A 17830-nucleotide genomic window follows, 5' to 3' on the forward strand; every position below is an offset into this window, starting at 1 on the left:
GGAGCTTTCTCCTTCAAACCACAATAGCTACACAGTAAGTCCCTGGCTCAAAAGACAAACAAGGCTAGGCAACAGGGCTCAGCAGGCGTTTGCGGCCAAACCTGGAGATCTGAGTTCAATCCCCGTGAGACACATGATAGAAGGAAGACTACTGACTCCAAGTTGTCGACTGATCTCCACACATGTGCATACACACACACACACACACACACACACACACACACACACACCAAAACACAAAAACAAACAAAAAGAAACCAGACAAACCTATCCCAGCTTCGTCCACTGCAAAGGCTGGTGTTACCGCAGGATGCATCAGCTTAAATCTGCCTTGGTGTATCCATCAACTTGGAAATGGTCTTTATTATTTAAAACACAAATGCAAACCATCACCACCCATAAATGAATGCAGACCCTTAGAGAGACAAGAGAAGGACATCTTATGGGACATGATATTCCGTATTAAAGCTGGCTAAGAAACTGGGTGGGAGGTCAAAAGAGAGCAAAGGGGGGGTTTCCTGGCAGACTTGGGTTACCATGGCAACAGCTTGGCCCAGAGGCCCAGAGGCATGGAGGCAGGTGGGCAAGGAGTGTTTCAGAACTGATGGTGTTTGGTGTTGGAGCCCAGTGAGAGGGCGGGGTCAAAGATGGCTGTCAGGCTTCTGGCTAGAGAAATTGGGTTCAGATGGGCTACTCATTAAAACGGCAGGGCTGAGAGGGAGCAGAGCTGGGAGAATGTGCAGGAGATGAGCTTTGAATCTTCTCAGTTTGCCCGGGGAGGTTTGCTGATCGGACTCAGGGTCTGTGCAGGAGCTGGCTGAGTGGAAAACTTTGTCCTCACTGTGGTTTAAGGATCAGGAGTTTCTTAAGCAGAATGTCAAAGGTCAAGCTTTTGTAAGATCCTTCTTTCAGATGCATGCTTGTAAACCCACTGAGGCAGGTGGATTGCTGTGAGTTCCAGGCCAGCCTGATATACATAAAGAGTTCCAGGGTAGCCAGGGATACCCTGTCTCAAAAGACTAAACAAAACAACGCCAACCCTCATGCGATGTGGCCCCTGGAGAAGAGGCATCTTCCAAAGGGAAAGTTGAGAGCCAGGAAAGTCCGAGCCTATGCTTCGTTTATTCATTTACTCACTCATGTATCGGTTAGGACCTTGCTTTGTGCCCTGAAGTGACAGAAGCAAGATTCCTGTTTGTATTTTAGTGAAAGGAGACAGACCATAGTCCAAATACATAGGTAGGGATGCTAAGAGCTGCCGAGGAACTTGAGAACCAGAAGAGGGCCAGGTATGCAGGAGATGTCATCAAGAGGGTGACTTGTGTCTGGAAGGTTCTGGAATGCTCATACCAGACCATGGCCCATTGTGACAGTGTCTGTTCTAGAGTATAGGCCTGAGGTCAACAAGAACTTGGAGAAGAAATACCCAGAGAGGAACAAAGTGGTTGAGCAGTGTCCCTAAGTGGGACAGCAAATCCCAATGGGTCAGAAGGGTCACAAGGACTCCCTTTACGATTGTGAAGGGTAAGAAAGTTCACTCTTAATGGCTTCCTTGCTGCCCATCCTTAGCCCTGTCCCCACCCTGTCATTGGATCTCAGGTGACACCCTCCTTCCTTCCACCATTGGGATCCCTGAGAGGTGGCTGTAAATCATCCCTGTGTCTCAGTATAGCATGGGCAGACCCAAGGAGGCCCAGTTGTCAGGTTGACCAGTCCAGTGAGGCTCTGCCCTGGCCAGAGAGGCCAAAATGTCAGGTGCATGGTCTGTCTCTTCCCTCAGGTCTCCGGTGAGCAGCCTCCATGAGGCCCTGGACCAGTGCATGACAGCCCTGGACCTCTTCCTTACCAACCAGTTCTCAGAAGCACTCAGCTACCTCAAACCCAGGTGAGCTTAAGTCCCTGAGGAGTGCACACATGCAAGTGAGACACAGGAGAGACGTGGGTTAGAGGAGCCTCGTGGGTTGGAGGAGCCCCGTGGGTTGGAGGAGCCCCGTGGGTTGGAGGAGCCCCATGGGTTAGAGGAGCCCCGTGGGTTAGAGGAGCCCCGTGGGTTAGAGGAGCCCCGTGGGTTAGAGGAGCCCATGGGTTAGAGGAGCCCCGTGGGTTAGAGGAGCCCCGTGGGTTAGAGGAGCCCATGGGTTAGAGGAGCCCCGTGGGTTGGAGGAGCCCCGTGGGTTGGAGGAGCCCCGTGGGTTGGAGGAGCCCCGTGGGTTGGAGGAGCCCCGTGAGAGCAGTACACTTTTTGATCATCCAAACTTTGATCAGCCCAGACACCCCTCTTACAGCCTGTAAACAGCCAGGTGGTTTCCACAGTCACAGGGACCTGGAGATTTCCTATTCCCATTGAATTCTGGGGACAGAGGTGGGGGTATCTTCTGAAAACCTTCAGGACCATTCGCTGAGCTTTGGGTAGTAGTGAGGGCTGCAATGTTAGGCATTCCTCAAATGTTTGCTGTTGGTTTGTTTAATTTTGAGACAGCCCAGCCTCTGATTTAAGATCCTCCACATCCCAAATGGTAAGATTTCCACTGTGCACCACTGGGTCTGACATACTATTTCTATACAATATGCACATGGAGCTTTTCTTTCCTAACCTCCCTACTTCTTTTCAGTTTTTAAAACTGAGGTATAACTCAGATACTGTAAAATTCACTTTTAATAAAAATTTTAGTGTGTGTGTGTGTGTGTAGATGTGTGTATGGGGGTGTGTGTGGGTATGTGTGTGTATGTGCGTATGTGTGTATGTGGTGTGTATGTTTGTGTATGTGTGTGTAGGTGTGTATGTATAGGTGTGTGTGTATAATTGTAGGTCTATGTAGATGTGTGTGTGTGTGTGTGTGTGTGTGTGTGTTAGAGGAAAACTCCAGGGAATCAGGCCTCTTCTGCCAGCTTGTGGGATCTTGGGATTAAGTTTGGGCTGTCAGACCTATGTACAGCTGACCCCAAATTCGCTGTTTTATCACTTTAAAAATCTCGTCTCTTGGTAGATAAGAATGCAGCTTGCTTTCACTGGTTATGGTGGCACACATAATTCCAGGACTTGGGAGGCAGAGGCAGGTGGATCTCCAGGAGTTCAAAGCCATCCTGGTTTTTACAGAGTTCTGGGACAGCCAAGGTGACATAGAAAGAGTGTTCCTAAGAAGAGGAGTTTAGCTTTCCTACCCTGATATGATGGTGCACATCCTTAGCCCAGTATTTGGGAGTTACAGATAGACAGTTCAGAGTTTCAGAGTCATCCTCTGCTACATGACGAACTCGAGGTCAGCCTGGACTACATGGGATCTTGAAAAACCAAACCAAAACCAAAAGGATTTGGCTTTTGCCTTCTTACCCACCTGCTAATTATTGTATCATGTGTACCTTTGTCAACTCGAACAAACAAACCACAGCTCTCATCCTAAAGGGAACACGGGAGCCGAGGGAGCCGTTTTCAATGAGCAAGTCCAGGGAGCTCAGGTTTAGGTCAGTAAACTACATTGGTGGGTACCTCAGAAAGGCCGGTACAGCAAGATGAGGGAGGCCTCACAGTAGTCTCCAGATGCTTTCCTAAGGCAGGCGTAGCTTCTGGATTGGTGGAGGCTAATAGTTGGCTAAGTTGGTAGATTCCAAAAGGCTTTATTAGTCACAGGATACTAGTTCCAACATATTCATGGCAAGGAATGGCTGCTCTGGGGCTCAAACTAGCCTAATACTAGGTAACTGGACCCTGAGCCTCCAACATCCCAGTCTGTCCTCAGCACTGAAATTCCAGTCAGCTGCAAACACCACTTCATTTCCATTCTCCACACCTTAGTGATTATTGCTGCTTGACAAGACGGGTTGTGTGTTACAGGATGTGGATGGTGTTTCCCGGCTGTTAGTGGTCTTGTTTCTTCGTTTCCTCATTTGCTGTCCTTTACACTTAGTGATTTGTAACCCTCCACAGGACGACACAAACCCATTGCAAGTTCTCCCTGAATGTTCACACACACAAGTGAGCTCTGAACCCTGCTTGAAGGAGCTTCCTGGCCTCATCCAGCTCTCCCCTCACTCCCCACCTCCTTCTGCCTCAGCTTTCTGTTCTCATGTTGCCTCCATTTTACCAGAGCACGTTTTCTAAAGGCTTCCCAAGAAGGAGCTGTGTAGAGATTTTTTTCTGTCAAAAGTTGGAAAACATCACTCACCTACTCCCCAGAAGCTACTATAGCTACTATGCTGGATAGTTTTATGTCCTCTTGACATAAGCTAAGTCATCTGAGAGGAGGGGATCTCAACTGAGAAAATGCCCTTGCAGGCAAGCCTATAGAACGTCTTTAAAATTAGCGATTGATGTGGGAGAGCCTAGTCCATTGTGGGTGGTACCATCCCTGGGCTGGTGGTCCTGGGTTCTATAAGAAACCATGAGGAGCAAGCCAGTAAGTAGAACCCCTCCATGGCCCTCCTGTGCATCAGCCCCTGCCTTCAGGTTCCTGCCTGTTTGACTTCCTGTCCCAACTCCTTTCACTGATGAACAGTGACGTGGCAGTGTAAGCCAAATACACCTTTCCTGCCCACGTTGCTCTTGGTTATGTTTTCTCCACAGCCACAGTAACTGTGACTGAGACAGCTGGGTTCTAGTTCTTACTCCATGTGTGAGCGTTTCTGTTCATGTCCCAGAAGTGTTTCAGACCGTTTCTTATTCCCGTAAGTAAGCCCCACAGCAGTGGGCTGGGACAAAGGTCTCTTTCATTCTGTAGTTTTGTAATCAAGTCTTTCCATTCTAGGAAATTCCCTTAGTTTTCTGTTCCCTTTCCTTAAGCTATCCTTCCCAGGTTAGCCTTCTCCTGGCTTCTCATTCCCTCCCTCTCTACTTTCCACTTTAAAAAAAATGTGTGCATATGTATGCTGTGTGTGTGTGTGTGTGTGTGCGCACGCGCGCATAAGTGTGTGTCTATATATGCATGTGTGTATAAATGTGCATATGATTGTGCGTGCTTTCATATATGTGTGTAAATGCTTGTGTGTGTGTGTGTGTGTGTGTGTGTGTGTGTGTGCGCTACTGCATACATGTTGAGGTCAAAGGTCAGCTTTCAGGGGTCAGTCCTCTTTTTCCACTGTGTAGATTCTGGGATTTGAACTCAGGATGTCAGTCTTGGCAGCAGGTGCTCCTACACGTTGAACCATCTTGCTGACCCCGACATGCACCACTGCCTGTTCCCTGAGTGTCACTAAGTCCTTCCCTGATTTCTCTTCACGCCCATGATTGTGGCGCTCGTTCTCTAGCTCTTATTTTCCTTTTCTACTTTTGTGTGTGTGACACACGTGTCAGTGTGTGTGTGTGTGTGTGTGTGTGTGAATGTGTGTGCAAATGCATGTGGAGGCCCAAGGTTGATGTTGGAATCGTCCTGATTACTCTTCCACCTCACTGCTTGAAACAGGGTCTCAGATTCAAACCCTCAAACTGCTGATTTGGTCAGTCTTGCCACCCAGCTTGCTCTGGGGGTCCCTTGTCTCCACATTCTTGGGGTAGAATTATAGTTGCGCCACCACACCCACCTAGCATTTATGTGGATTTCTGGGGATCCTCCAGTCTCCATATTCAGATTGCAACTGCAGTTTTAATGACCGAGCTATCTATCCAGCCCACCCTACCCCACTCCTGCTCCTCCCACTTTATCTGTTTACTTGTATTTTACCTGTGTGGGTGTTTGCCTGCATGTATGTCTGTGTATCATGTGTGCCCATAGAAGACTGTAGTGCTGTGTTTAGCTGAGTCACGTTGGTTCCCAGTGGGTCCCACATGCAAACCTGCCCAGGAGCACTCTGGGTTTGAGAATGAAGCACCCCCTCCGGTACTCCCGAGACTCCCAAACCTTCCCCTGCTGCCCCAGGCCAGTAGCCACTTCCCCAAATTCTTACATGGCTGGTTGGCTTTGTCTCCTGCAGCTCTTAAGTCTCCTTCTTCTTCCCCCTGCCCAGCCCCCACCGCAGTCATGGAGATTCTCTGTCTTCTTTTCTCCCAGTTTCTAGCCCACACAAATCTAAAGGTTCCACCTCAGTCTATCTGCCCAGCCATTGGCCCTTGGCTCTTTACTGATGGATCAAAACCAATCGGGGACAAGGACCTTCAGCGTTAGGATCCTGATTAATTAAAGACATTGGAACAAATCCCCGACAGAAGAGAGCTTCTGATCCCCTGGAAGTGGAGTTAAAGAAAATTCTGAACCGTCACATGGATGCTGGGAATCAAACCAAGGCCCTTTGCAAGAGAAAAGGCTTTTAACGGCTGAGCCATCACTCCCTTTCTTACTTACTTTTTTCATAGTAAGACAAAAATCTTATGTAGCCCAGGCTGGCCTCAAACTTGAGATCCTCCTGTCTCAGCTAGCCCATCTCTGGGACTGTACATGTGTACCACACACTAGAACCCAGCCTGCTCCATACTAGAACATACGGTTTCCCTGTTTTTCAGTCCGGGAGGTCAGTAGCCCCCTGTATCTCACTTTAAGACAAGCAAAGTTATCAAATGTCCCAGTGGAGTAAGATTGCATCCTACCAACAACAGAGATTCTCCAGAAATTGTCAGATTTTCTTCTACAGAGTGGAGACAAAAGTACCTCATCTTCCACTGAGAACCACCAAGCTAGAGCAGTGGTCAGCAGCAACAGCACAGCCTCCCGGCCCTGGGGGTTTATAGCCAATGAAACTTCAGAGATGCTTGGGTCCTAAGCCATTTACGTTTCCATAGTGTACACAGGTCTGCTTGGCTGTCCGGACCCTAGCCGGGGGTAGCGTCCCTTCTTTGCTCCCTGGGCGGGCTTAACCAGGTCAACCACACTCCCTTTCCTGCTTCTGCATCTGCTGTCTGGAAGTCACACCTCTGAATGACACTGTCTGTACTGCTGGCTTATGATTCTCAGCACTGTCCCCAAGAACTGTCTGGAACGAGGCAGCTGCAGTGGTTTCTACTGGTGAATAGTCATGGCTCATTAGTGGCGGGGCTTAGCTCTGAACCGAGGCCCACGCTGTGCTGCCAGCTACGTTCTGACTGCTGAGGTTCTTCCAGGTCTCATGTAGGGTGGAATGGACACCTTGCATGGAAGGGCCTCATGCGGCTTCCTCCCGAGGAGGAGGGAGGCAGTAGAAATGCACAGGCACTCACAGAGATAAGTGAGTTCCAAGTGCAGTTTGCCTGAGTTTCTGGAGTTTGCTGATCTAGAGTTTCTCTGAAGGAAGGGGCCAGGAAGTTCTGGGGATGAGGAGAGGAACATTGCTTCTAAGTGGGATGAGGGCTTTAGCTGAGGCTGACCCCCAGCTCACCTGTCTGCGGGTTCCATGCATCTTCTCTCAATAGCAGCTTGGGGGTGTGTGTAGGCCTGGCCTGGGGTTCCTAACTGAGCACAGCAGAAGGTTGGAGGGCTCAGGGTGTGGAGGCTGGGTGCTGAGTCCCAGGCAGGAAGATAGTGTGCTGCTAGTGGAGAAGAGGGGGCTCGAGGCCACCATGTTCCAACCATGCTCTTCCAGCAGTCTCCCCAGACATCTGGTCTGGGCCCTAGGGGGTGTCCTTTCACAGAGCTGGTTTCTGCTCAGGGGTCCAAGTGCAGCATGTATACTTGGGGTTACACATACAACTCTGGGCGTTTGAATTGGGAGTGGGGTTCACCATGCCAGGTCACTATACCAAGCTATTCCTGGTATATAGCATATTCTGCTTCCCACTCCAGGCCTCTCCAGGTTGGAGTTGTCTAGGTGGTGGGCTGGTGAAGGCCAGGATTCCTAGCCACAGGTACACACTGGGGCCTTGGGTCTCAGACTAGAAATTCCACTTTGTCTGCCAGCTGCCTGGCAGGGCTCCTCCCTTCCTGCCCAGCAGGTGTGGCCGGATGGGTAGGGCTTGAATCCTGGAACTCAGGACTCACTCAGGAAAAACAAGAGAGAAGGGCTAAAGGGGTCTTGGGAAGAGGCTGGGAATGCTCTAAGGGATACTGTTGGTTCTTTTAGGATAGCCCCTCAAGTAAGTGACTCTGGATGCTTGTGGGACAGAGGGACTCACATTTCCTGAGCAGGGTGATAGGGCCAGAGATCGGGGAGAACCATTTCAGTCTTCCTAGAAGCTCCAGGAAGAAACATCATTGTATTATTGTATTCATCCTTTTTTTTTCTTTCCTTCCTCCCCCTCCTCCTCCCTCCCTCACTCTCTCCCTCCCTTTCTTCCTTTTTTGGGGGGCTGGGGGGTTCCCTGGATGACCTGGACCTTGCAATGTAGACCAGGCTTACAGAGATCTGCCTACCTCCGCATCCCAAATGTGCTGAGATTAAAGGTGTGACCACCATGCCCAGTGCATTTGTTTTCTATGGAGGGGAACGCTGAGACTCAGAGTCCAGGAGACCCTTCAGGTCACGCAGCAGGTGACTGGCAAAGCCAAGATGCCAACCTGTGTCCGAGAGACTCTGAAGTCCGGAGTTCAGCATCCCCACTGCCGGCAGCCAAATCCTTTCCTCGGGCCACTGTCCCTCACAGAGTGGTTATGGCACAGGCTGGAAGGTATCTGGGAGTTGGCAGGTCCAGGGAGAAGTTCACCAGGCTTTCCATGGGTCCCCAAGAATCCTGACCAATAGCTGGCATAGCCTGGTATGGTGGTGCATGCCTATAACCCCAGCACTTGGGAGGTGGAGAGAGAAGTCCAAGACCCTGCCTCAAAAAAAAGAAAAAAGAAAAAACAAAACAAAAACAAAAACAAAACAAAACAAAAACCAAAAGCCAAAAGCCAAAAACAAAAATAACCCCCCCAAAAAAAACCCAAAAACAAAAACAAACCTTAACCCCCGAGGGTCACTCAGAAGGAAGAGTAGCATCCACAGGCTTTGCTTTATCAAGAAAGGAAGATGGCTAAAGTCACGTGATCTAACAATAAAACCCTTTCTAGAACGTAGCCATCTCCCTCCTCTGATGTCTAGCATTGCCCTGGCACTGAGGCATTTTGTAAATAATTGACAAAGGCACTTGAGGAAGGGAAACCACACTGTCAGGCTCCTGACACGTCAGGCAAGCCGCTCCCCAGCCAGCCCCAGTGGCCCAGCCATCCAGTGTCATCACCCCCTGTTGCTGGGGTAATAACAACTATTTTCTACCCACTATTGCCCTCTCCTCTCTCCACAGTGGGATAAATGCTGCCCCTGTACCCCGAGACGCTCTTTAGCTAGGGTCTGTGGAGGCACAGGGAGGCAGGGGATTAAGGCTTTCTGAGGATACCTTGGCCAGCCCTGTCACATCGGGTCACAGAGAAGTGTCACACCCAAGCCCTGCCCCAAGGTACCCATAATCTGCAGAGAGAGAGAGAGAGAGAGAGAGAGAGAGAGACAGAGACAGAGACAGAGACAGAGACAGAGACAGAGACGCACACTTGGGTTCAGTGTGATCTGTGGCTTGTCAGAGATGTGTGGTTCCCAAGGAGGAGCCACAATTCCCAGGGGGTCTTGAAGGCCGAGGCCCGTGGTTGACTGTGTCAGAAGATGTGGGGCAGGAGAAAGACATCTCAGGCTGAGGGGGGAAGTGTGGGCTTCCTTGTGGCGACTGTGGCTACTGAGGTTGCCAGCCTTGGTGGCAAGCACCTGTGCCTGCTGAGCCATCTTGGTGGCCCAGGGGTGCAGTCTTGAGTGCTGGGAGGTTCAGCCGGGTGCTGTGAGTCAGGAGATGGGGAAGCTGTAGTGAGGGAAGGTGCAGGAGGCTGGTGCTGAGGATGAGGGGTTGGCCTGCTGGAGGATGGGGCCGAGGCTAGAGGCAGGAACTTCCTGTGGGCAAGAGCCCCCTCAGCCAGCATCAGGACCTGTGTCCCCTCACCAGGAGAGAGTAGCTGAGACTTAGACCTGGAAGGTCACTTGAGGTCACTCAGCAGGAAGAGGAACTGAGGACTGGACAGTTTGTTACCTGTCTGCAAAGTGTTTCCTACCTACCCATTGCTTCTTCCACGACCTTCTCTATCCCCTCCTCCTCTCTCCCCCTTCTTCCTTGGACAGAGGTCATTTGAGATGCCATGCAAGGGTTAGACTTTGGAAATGTGTCCCCAGGTAAAATGGGATGACCTCTGGTGTTCTCAATGCCCACTTTGTCCCGCAGAACCAAGGAGAGCATGTATCACTCCCTGACGTATGCCACCATCCTGGAGATGCAGGCCATGATGACCTTCGACCCCCAGGACATCCTGCTTGCTGGCAACATGATGAAGGAGGCGCAGTCGCTGTGTCAGAGGTCAGAGCTGTGGGAGCCAGGGCCTGGGGTAGTGAGGCTCCTGCTTCTGTCTGTCTGCCTCCTTGCTTTGACCAAGCGCCCGGGGTGTCGCTAAACGCTGTTTAAGAGGACTGGTGTCCTCCAGTGCTGAGACCTGTCCCTGTTGGTATGGTAGAACCTCGTCTGATCCAGCCACTGGCTTCTGGATTCTGTCTCTGCCACCTTTAAACTCTGTCTTGGGGAGGCCCCACCCAGGACTCAACTTTCTTCGTTTATAAAATAGGTGTAATGATGTCTGAGTCACAGGGTTGTCCTGGGGACCCGGTGGCAGGGCCTGGTGTGCGCGTGAGTGAGTTGAGTCTGGACTCTATGAATGAAGTAACAGTTCCTGAGTGTGTGTGCACTGGTGGTGCCACTGGCCACTGGGCACACACTCTCATCCTCTCTGGCCCAGGCTGGGGATCCGGGAATGCCTTGGCAGTTCTGCTCAGCTCACTACCCGGCAGGAACGCAGCCCCACCCATGCCATCTGAGGCGGGCAGGCTGGAGGCACTGTAAAGCTTCATCCCACAGTAGCAATGGATCTCGGGGTGGGGTGGGGGTGGGGTGATGCCTGACCACGGTGTGAGCTGGAGGCAGGGGTGACCAAAGAAGGCCAAAAGATTAGAGAGCCCTGGACTAGGGGTTGGGAGTGTGACTCAGTACAGCATTTGCATAGCATATGGGGTGATCTAAGTTTGAACCCCAGCACAGTGAAGAAGGGAGAAATGAAGAATTCCAGCAAGCCAGCCCTGGACTGGGAGAGCTGTGGACCTGAGTCTGGAGAACCCAGTGTGTGGGAGGGGCCCACAAGCCTTCAGATATTTGAAAATATGTGTGTGTGTGTGTGTGTGTGTGTGTGTGTGTGTGTGTGTGTGTGTGTATGTGTGTGTGCACATAAAGACAAGTGTGACCTAGGCTGGTCCCCCTTTCAACCTCATGGAGTCACTGGAGGCCTTTTTCCTTTTCCAGGCACCGAAGGAAGTCCTCTGTGACAGACTCGTTCAGCAGCCTGGTGCACCGTCCCACCATTGACCAGTTCACAGAAGGTCTGGCATCCAAGATTCCTCTCCAGCATGGATTCTGGTGGCTCTAGGCCCAGGAAGGGGAGGGGAGTGTGGTGGGGAGGAGAGAAAAGCTATTCATTCTGGTGTTCCCTAGGGGGCTGTGCTATGGCCTGGGACACAGGTGTCTCTGGCCTATGGCCTTTGGAGGAAGGGTTAGAACAGGAGAGGCCCAGCCACCTAACATTACAGGCTAAGCATCTGGGAGTCGTAAAAGAAGCTTTGCTCCTCAGTCCCAGGGGTGTTTAGAATGTGTCTTTGTGACTTCCTGTGCCCCAGAGGGAAGGCGGCTTTACTTGAGCCTCCTGCCTAGAACACCAGGCTCTGTGTTTTGTTCCTGCAGAGGAGATCCACGCAGAGGTCTGTTATGCAGAATGCCTACTGCAGAGAGCAGCCCTGACCTTCCTGCAGGTAGGAAGCATTCCCCACCCTAACCCCCTACCTTCTCCTGTGCACAGAGCATTAGAATTCCGGGTCAGTCACCAAGTCCAGGCTGACCTAGCCCTGAGAAGTGCAAAGCCTGAGGCTCAGAGTCCCACACTCTGAAACCTGGTCCAGGGGTGAAGGAGTGGGTGTCTCTTCTTCACACACCAGTGCTCTCATGGCACCGCTTCCTTCTGGTCACTGCTGCTGCTCCTGTCACGGCTCACGTGGACACAGGCATTTCCACAGATCTGCTGTGCTTGATTAATGCAGCAAACACATGGGCAAATGATAAACCAGGCTCATGACAGATCTGTCATTTTGCAAAAACATGTGGTATCTGCATACATGTGTGGAGAACAGAAGTTGACATCAGGTATCTCCCTCTGTCATTTTCCACATTTTAAAATATTTTAGTGCATGTGCACATATGTGTGTGTGCATGTGTGTGTGCAAATGGATATGTGCATATGTGTGTATGTGTGTGCACGAATGTGCATGTGTGCAAATGGATTCGTGTGTGTGTGTGTGTGTGTATGTGCGCGCGCGTGTGTGTGCATGTGCATCTGTGATGAGAAGGGGAAAGGCATGCCATGGATGTGTGGAGGTCAGAGAACTTTTTGGGAATCCTTCTCTCCTTCTACTTTGTTTCTGAGGCAGTCTCTCTTATTTTTGCTGCTGAGCTATGTACTCCAGGCTGGCTGGCCAGAAAGCTTCCAGATGATTCTCCTATCTCTGCCTCCATTCTCTGGAAGGGATTACAAATGCACCCTGAGAATCTGGCTAGTGTGGCAGGCACATTACCTTGTGAACTATCTCCCTAGGCCCTGGATATGTTCCATTTGTAGACCTCCCACAATGTCTGTCTGACATTTACACTTGTTAATTAACCTTCACCTCAGAGGACAGGAAAGCAGAATCCTAAGGAGAGGACTCCTAAGGTCACCTGCTTAGTGAACTGGGGTCTGGACAAGTCAGAGACAGGTCTCCCTACCACAGTGGGAATTACGCAGGCCACTGTACAGTCTTCCTAGCAGCATTGTCTGAATGTGTGTGTGTTGGAGGGGGGTAGGTGAGTATGTCTGTGTATTGGAGGGGGGTGGATGAATGTATTGTATGCATGTGTGTGTTTAAAGGAGGGTAGATGAGTGTGTCTATGTATTGGAGGGAAGTGGATGAATGTATTGTATGTGTGTGTGTATTGGAGGAGGGTGGATGAGTATGTGTGTGTATTGGAGGAGGGTAGATGAGTGTATATGTGTGTATTGGAGGGGAGTGGATGAATGTATGTGTGTGTGTGTATTAGAGGAGGGTAGATGAGTGTGTCTGTGTATTGGAGGGGGTGGATGAATGTATTGTATGTGTGTATTGGAGGGGGGTGGATGAGTATGTGTGTGTTGGAGGGGGGTGAATGAGTATGTGTGTGTATTGGAGGGGGGTGGATAAGTATGTGTGTGTATTGGAGGGGGTGGATGAATGTATTATATATATGTGTGTGTGTATTGGAGGGGGTGGATGGAGGTATTGTATGTGTGTGTATTGGAGGGGGGTGGATGAGTGTATTATATATATGTGTGTGTGTATTGGAGGGAGTGGATGAATGTATTGTATGTGTGTGTATTGGAGGGAGTGGATGAATGTATTGTATGTGTGTATTGGAGGGGGGTGGATGAGTGTATTATATATATGTGTGTGTGTATTGGAGGGGGTGGATGAATGTATTGTATGTGTGTATTGGAGGGGGGTGGATGAGTATATTATATATATGTGTCTGTGTATTGGAGGGGGTGGATGAATGTATTATATGTGTGTGTATTGGAGGGGGGTGGGTGGATTTAGCATTGGGTACTATTTGTTTGCTCCTTTTTGTTTTAGATTGGGTCTCATAATGCAGCTCTAACTTACCTGGAGTTCCCCATGCAGACCAAACCAGGCTTGAACTCACAGGAATCCACCTGCTTCTGCCTCCCAAGTGTTAAGATTAGATGTGTGTGCTACCATACCTAGCTTCTTTAGCTCTTTTTAATTTTTAAGAATAGTATTTTACGTGTGGGGGTGTTTTGCTTAATATGCCTGCGTGCTACAGGCATGCCTGGTGTCCTTGGAAGTCAGAAGAAGGCACTGGATACCGAGGATCTGGAGTTACAGACAGTTCTGAGCCACCACGTGGGTGCTGTGAATTTAACCCAGGCCCTCTGGAGGAATAGCCAGTGAGCCAGTATATCAGTCCACATAATGCTACCTGTATGCATATTTTCTGACACTTTGGTACTGGAAATCCAATTGGTGCTCTCAAGCCCTTCCTTAACTCTTTTTTTAAAAATTGCAATTTAATTACATTTCTCCCTTTTCTTTCCTACCTCCGAAGTCACCGTTACACCCATTCCTTCTCTCCTTCAAATTCACGGACTCTTTTCTCACTAGTTGTCATCTCATGCACATCTTTATATGTGTACTCATATATCCCTAAATCTAACTCATTCAATCCATATAATGCTCCTTGTATGTGTGTTTTAGGGGCTGACAGTTTGGCACTGGACAAGCAATTGGTGTGCTCTCCCCTGGGGAAGACCACCCCTCCCAGCTTTCCGATTTTCTATCATTGTCAGTGTAGGCCTCATGGGCTTGTCCCTGTCCACCTTGTCCGTTGGTTTTATCCATGCTCAGCTCATGACTGGGCAGTCACGTGGGTGAATCTTTATGGGCGTAACTTCAGACCTCCCAGGAGACACAGTCTCTCAGCAGACTCCTCATCTTCTGACTCTTCCAGTCTTTGCCCCCTCATCTGCCCAGTGTCCCCCAGCCTCAGGTGTGGGAATGGTTTGTAGATGTACCCTCTGGGACTGGACTCCACAGCACTGCATTTTGAGTGGTTGTGGTTTTCTACAGTTTCTAATGTTTCTAAGAAACATTTTAGAGGCACATTGTAGGACTGAGATTTCCAACCTAAACTAGACTATTCTCCTGGATTAGAATGTTTAAATATCAAATATTTAATATTCTACAGATGATAGCGACTTTGTATTTTCCCTTCTAGTATTATCTTAGCAACAGTGCCACTAAAAAGAGTCTTATTAAGATTTAACGTCTCAGCTGGGCACAGTGGCAAATACCTATAATCCCAGCACTCCAAGAGACAGAGCAGGTGGGCCTGCCAGTCTCCAGTCAAATGCCCTGGACCCAGCTCTCTTCATCTCTCCCCACCACAGGACGAGAACATGGTGAGCTTCATCAAGGGTGGCATCAAAGTTCGGAACAGCTACCAGACTTACAAGTAAGAGGGGCCAGCCTGCAGAGAGCTGGGAGTCTGGGGCCACAGAGTCTATTACCTATCCCCTCAGACTGCATTGTGGGAGGCTCTAAGCCTAGAGAACTGGGAACTCAGATTTCTGTACCTCCAGGACTTTGATTTTTTTGGAATAATGTCCTCCTGGTTTTCTGGCTACACTGAGTGTTTGGCTTCTTGAGTGCCTTGTCTGCTAGGGAAAAAGAAGACCCAGGTTCTACACAAACAGCCTGGGCTGATGGGCAGGAGCCAGCCAGAGGACTTTAAGGAACAGCAGCAGGACTACACGTTCTTAAAGGCCCAGTCCAAATCCTACTTTCCCTTTTTAAAAAGATTTATTTATTTATTTCACGTATCTGAGTACACAAAGTCACTGTCTTCAGACACACCACACCAGAAGAGGGGATTGAATCCCATTACAGATGGTTGTGAGCCACCATGTGGTTGCTGGGATTTGAACTCAGGACCTCTGGAAGAGCAATCAGTGCTCTTAACCCCTGAGCCATCTCTCCAGCCCCCAAATCCTACTTTTCATATGAAGTCTTCCTTGACCTTTCAACATACAGGGATAGCACATGTGCACATAGACATAGATACACACATACAGACATGGACACAGATACACACACATGAATACATACACACACATACACATAGGGAGACACATATGCACAGATACATATACATACACACAGATGCATATTCCCCACACTATGTCTGCGTTCCTGGTACAAGTCCTTTGGGTCAGGAACAAGCTGTGCTGATGGTTGAAAGCCAGAGCACTTTTACCCAGTGTGGCAATGCAGTCTCTCACCTACAAGTCTGAAATCAAAGCTCTGAACACCCAGCCCTCCTCCTGTAAGTTACACAGTAGAACTTAATTTCCTATTACACTTTGAGAACACTTGCTGTCTTTACCTCCTCCTCCAGGGTGACTGTCCCCTGTACAGTACACCTAAAGAAGGCCTATGCTGGGATTGTCCAGGGACAAGTAGACAAGTGTCACAGTCCCTCCAGTGTCCCTGCCAGCTTCCAGAAGGGTGACTGCACAGTATGTGTCTGCCCAGGCCAGCTCTACCCAGCATCCAGGCTCCCCTCTCTTGCAGAGTGATGCCTGGATCTGACCATCCCATGAGCTCCCTCCCCAATCTTGGCAGCCTCTCCATATCACTCTGCTGCAGACCCTTAGGCCTGGCCTCCATTCTTCAAATACGCCAAGCTTGTCTGTGCTTCACAGCTCTCAGACATGCCGGCTCCGTCAGAACCCTGGACCAGGCTAGCTCCAACTCAGCTCCCAGGTCCTAGCTCTCATCCTGGCTCTCTCCCAGAGGAGAGGATCCGCTCACACATAAAGGAAGGAGGCCAGGGATGTCTTAAACATCCTATACTGTGGACGGGTTCCCTCTTTTCCCCCAGCAAAGATCATCCAGCTTAAGATGGCGATGGAGGCCAAAGGAGTGTGTTGTACTGAGCACCACTAGGGCCACTGTGGAGCCAGTTAGGGCTGAGAATCAGGGTGCCATTTAGAGGGGAGGAGCATCGTCTGTGGTAGAAGGAGGTTATTCATCAAGCGACAGCTCTCTGGGCCTGCAGAACTCCAAGTCCTCCATTATTGAGTTCCTGACAGGGAGGTGGAGGGATGGGTCCCAGCCTGGCTCCAGCATGTGGCTAAGCAGCACCCTTCCCACAGGGAACTAGACAGCCTCGTCCAGTCCTCACAATACTCGAAGGGTGAGAGCCACAGACACTTCGAAGGAGGGGTGAAGCTCGGTGTAGGGGCCTTCAACCTGGTGAGTGGGAACCCCTTATTTCTTGAGTTTCTGGGCCCCAGATGCAGATCTCCCGCATGTCCTTATCCCATACAAGGTCACCCTTTTGTGCCACTGTGCCTGGCTGTGCACTAGACACGGGCCCTGAGGTGATCCTTAAGGGGCTTGAGCTGGGGTCACAGCGGGTGACCACCTCCAGAGAGTCCACATGTGCCCACATGGTAGTTTGAGCCCTGCAAGGTGGGTAATTATAGCCATGGAGATTGGCAGTCTCAGAGACCAGACTGTTTCCACCCCAGAGAGCTGCTGTTAAAATGCTTTCCAGGGGTAGGGAAGGAGACAGGCCTGAAAGCAGCTGTGACCCACAGGTGACAGGGATCCAAATTCTCTTCAGGGATCTGGAAAGAGTTCCCAGGGGAGGAAGATAAGCAAGCACTTGAGTTGGCTCTGGAAAGACCCAGCGAGAGTTCCAGGCAGGAAGGGTGTTGCAGGCAGAGGGAGTGATATGGGCTTGGGTCGGAGAGATGCTGAGCGGCTTGTGAAGGAAGGAACTGGTCCAGGGAGACCGTGCAAAGGCTGGTACGAGTCTGGAGGGGGTGGCTGCTCTCTCACCTGAGTAAAGGGTAAGCCGTGGTGGGGCCCTCTGACTTTCCCTAGGATGCCCTCCACACACCCACTGCCTCTGATCCCGCAGACGCTGTCCATGCTTCCCACTAGGATTCTGAGGCTACTGGAGTTTGTCGGGTTTTCAGGAAACAAGGTAAATGCCCACCTTTGGGTGCCCTACACCTTCCTAGTACAGGGTTAGAGCTGGGCTAGACAGAGTGGGGCTGAGGGACCATGGCCTGGTGCTAATCCTCGCTCAGAGCCCCCTCTCTGTGGCCCTGGAGCCAGTCTAGATGTCTGAGCCTCAGGCTTCCCTCAGGGTTTGTGAGGCCACAGATCTCTCCCTGCCTGGCATCTCGCAGGGTAGAGGACCGCACAATAAGGATAGATATGAGGGTAGCCCCAGGGGGACCTGAGGCCACATTGCCTTTCTATGGCATGCATTAGGGACCTGGTC

The 17830-nt window shown here is 50.4% G+C and overlaps 1 protein-coding gene across 10 annotated transcripts in view; it reads left to right on the forward strand.

Moving 5' to 3' along the window:
* Ttc39a (tetratricopeptide repeat domain 39A) overlaps positions 1–17830 on the forward strand; it is a 52593-nt gene that overhangs the window by 20410 nt on the left and 14353 nt on the right. For 4 of the 10 annotated variants that reach the window (XM_087548175.1, XM_087548179.1, XM_087548178.1 and 1 more), the window contains exons 2-8: positions 1781–1885; positions 10076–10207; positions 11198–11274; positions 11633–11700; positions 14922–14986; positions 16689–16788; positions 17462–17527. In XM_087548175.1, coding sequence (XP_087404301.1) covers positions 1781–1885; positions 10076–10207; positions 11198–11274; positions 11633–11700; positions 14922–14986; positions 16689–16788; positions 17462–17527 — 613 coding nt within the window. Of the gene's footprint in view, positions 1–523; positions 580–1008; positions 1525–1780; positions 1886–10075; positions 10208–11197; positions 11275–11632; positions 11701–14921; positions 14987–16688; positions 16789–17424; positions 17528–17830 lie in introns of those variants that run through there. The other 6 variants (XM_087548181.1, XM_087548183.1, XM_087548180.1 and 3 more) reach the window with 4 other exon arrangements.

The sequence above is a fragment of the Rattus norvegicus genome, chromosome 5 (assembly GCF_021556685.1).
Source record: "Rattus norvegicus strain SHRSP/BbbUtx chromosome 5, alternate assembly SHRSP_T2T, whole genome shotgun sequence".
In the NCBI taxonomy this organism is placed as follows: Eukaryota; Metazoa; Chordata; class Mammalia; order Rodentia; family Muridae; genus Rattus; species Rattus norvegicus.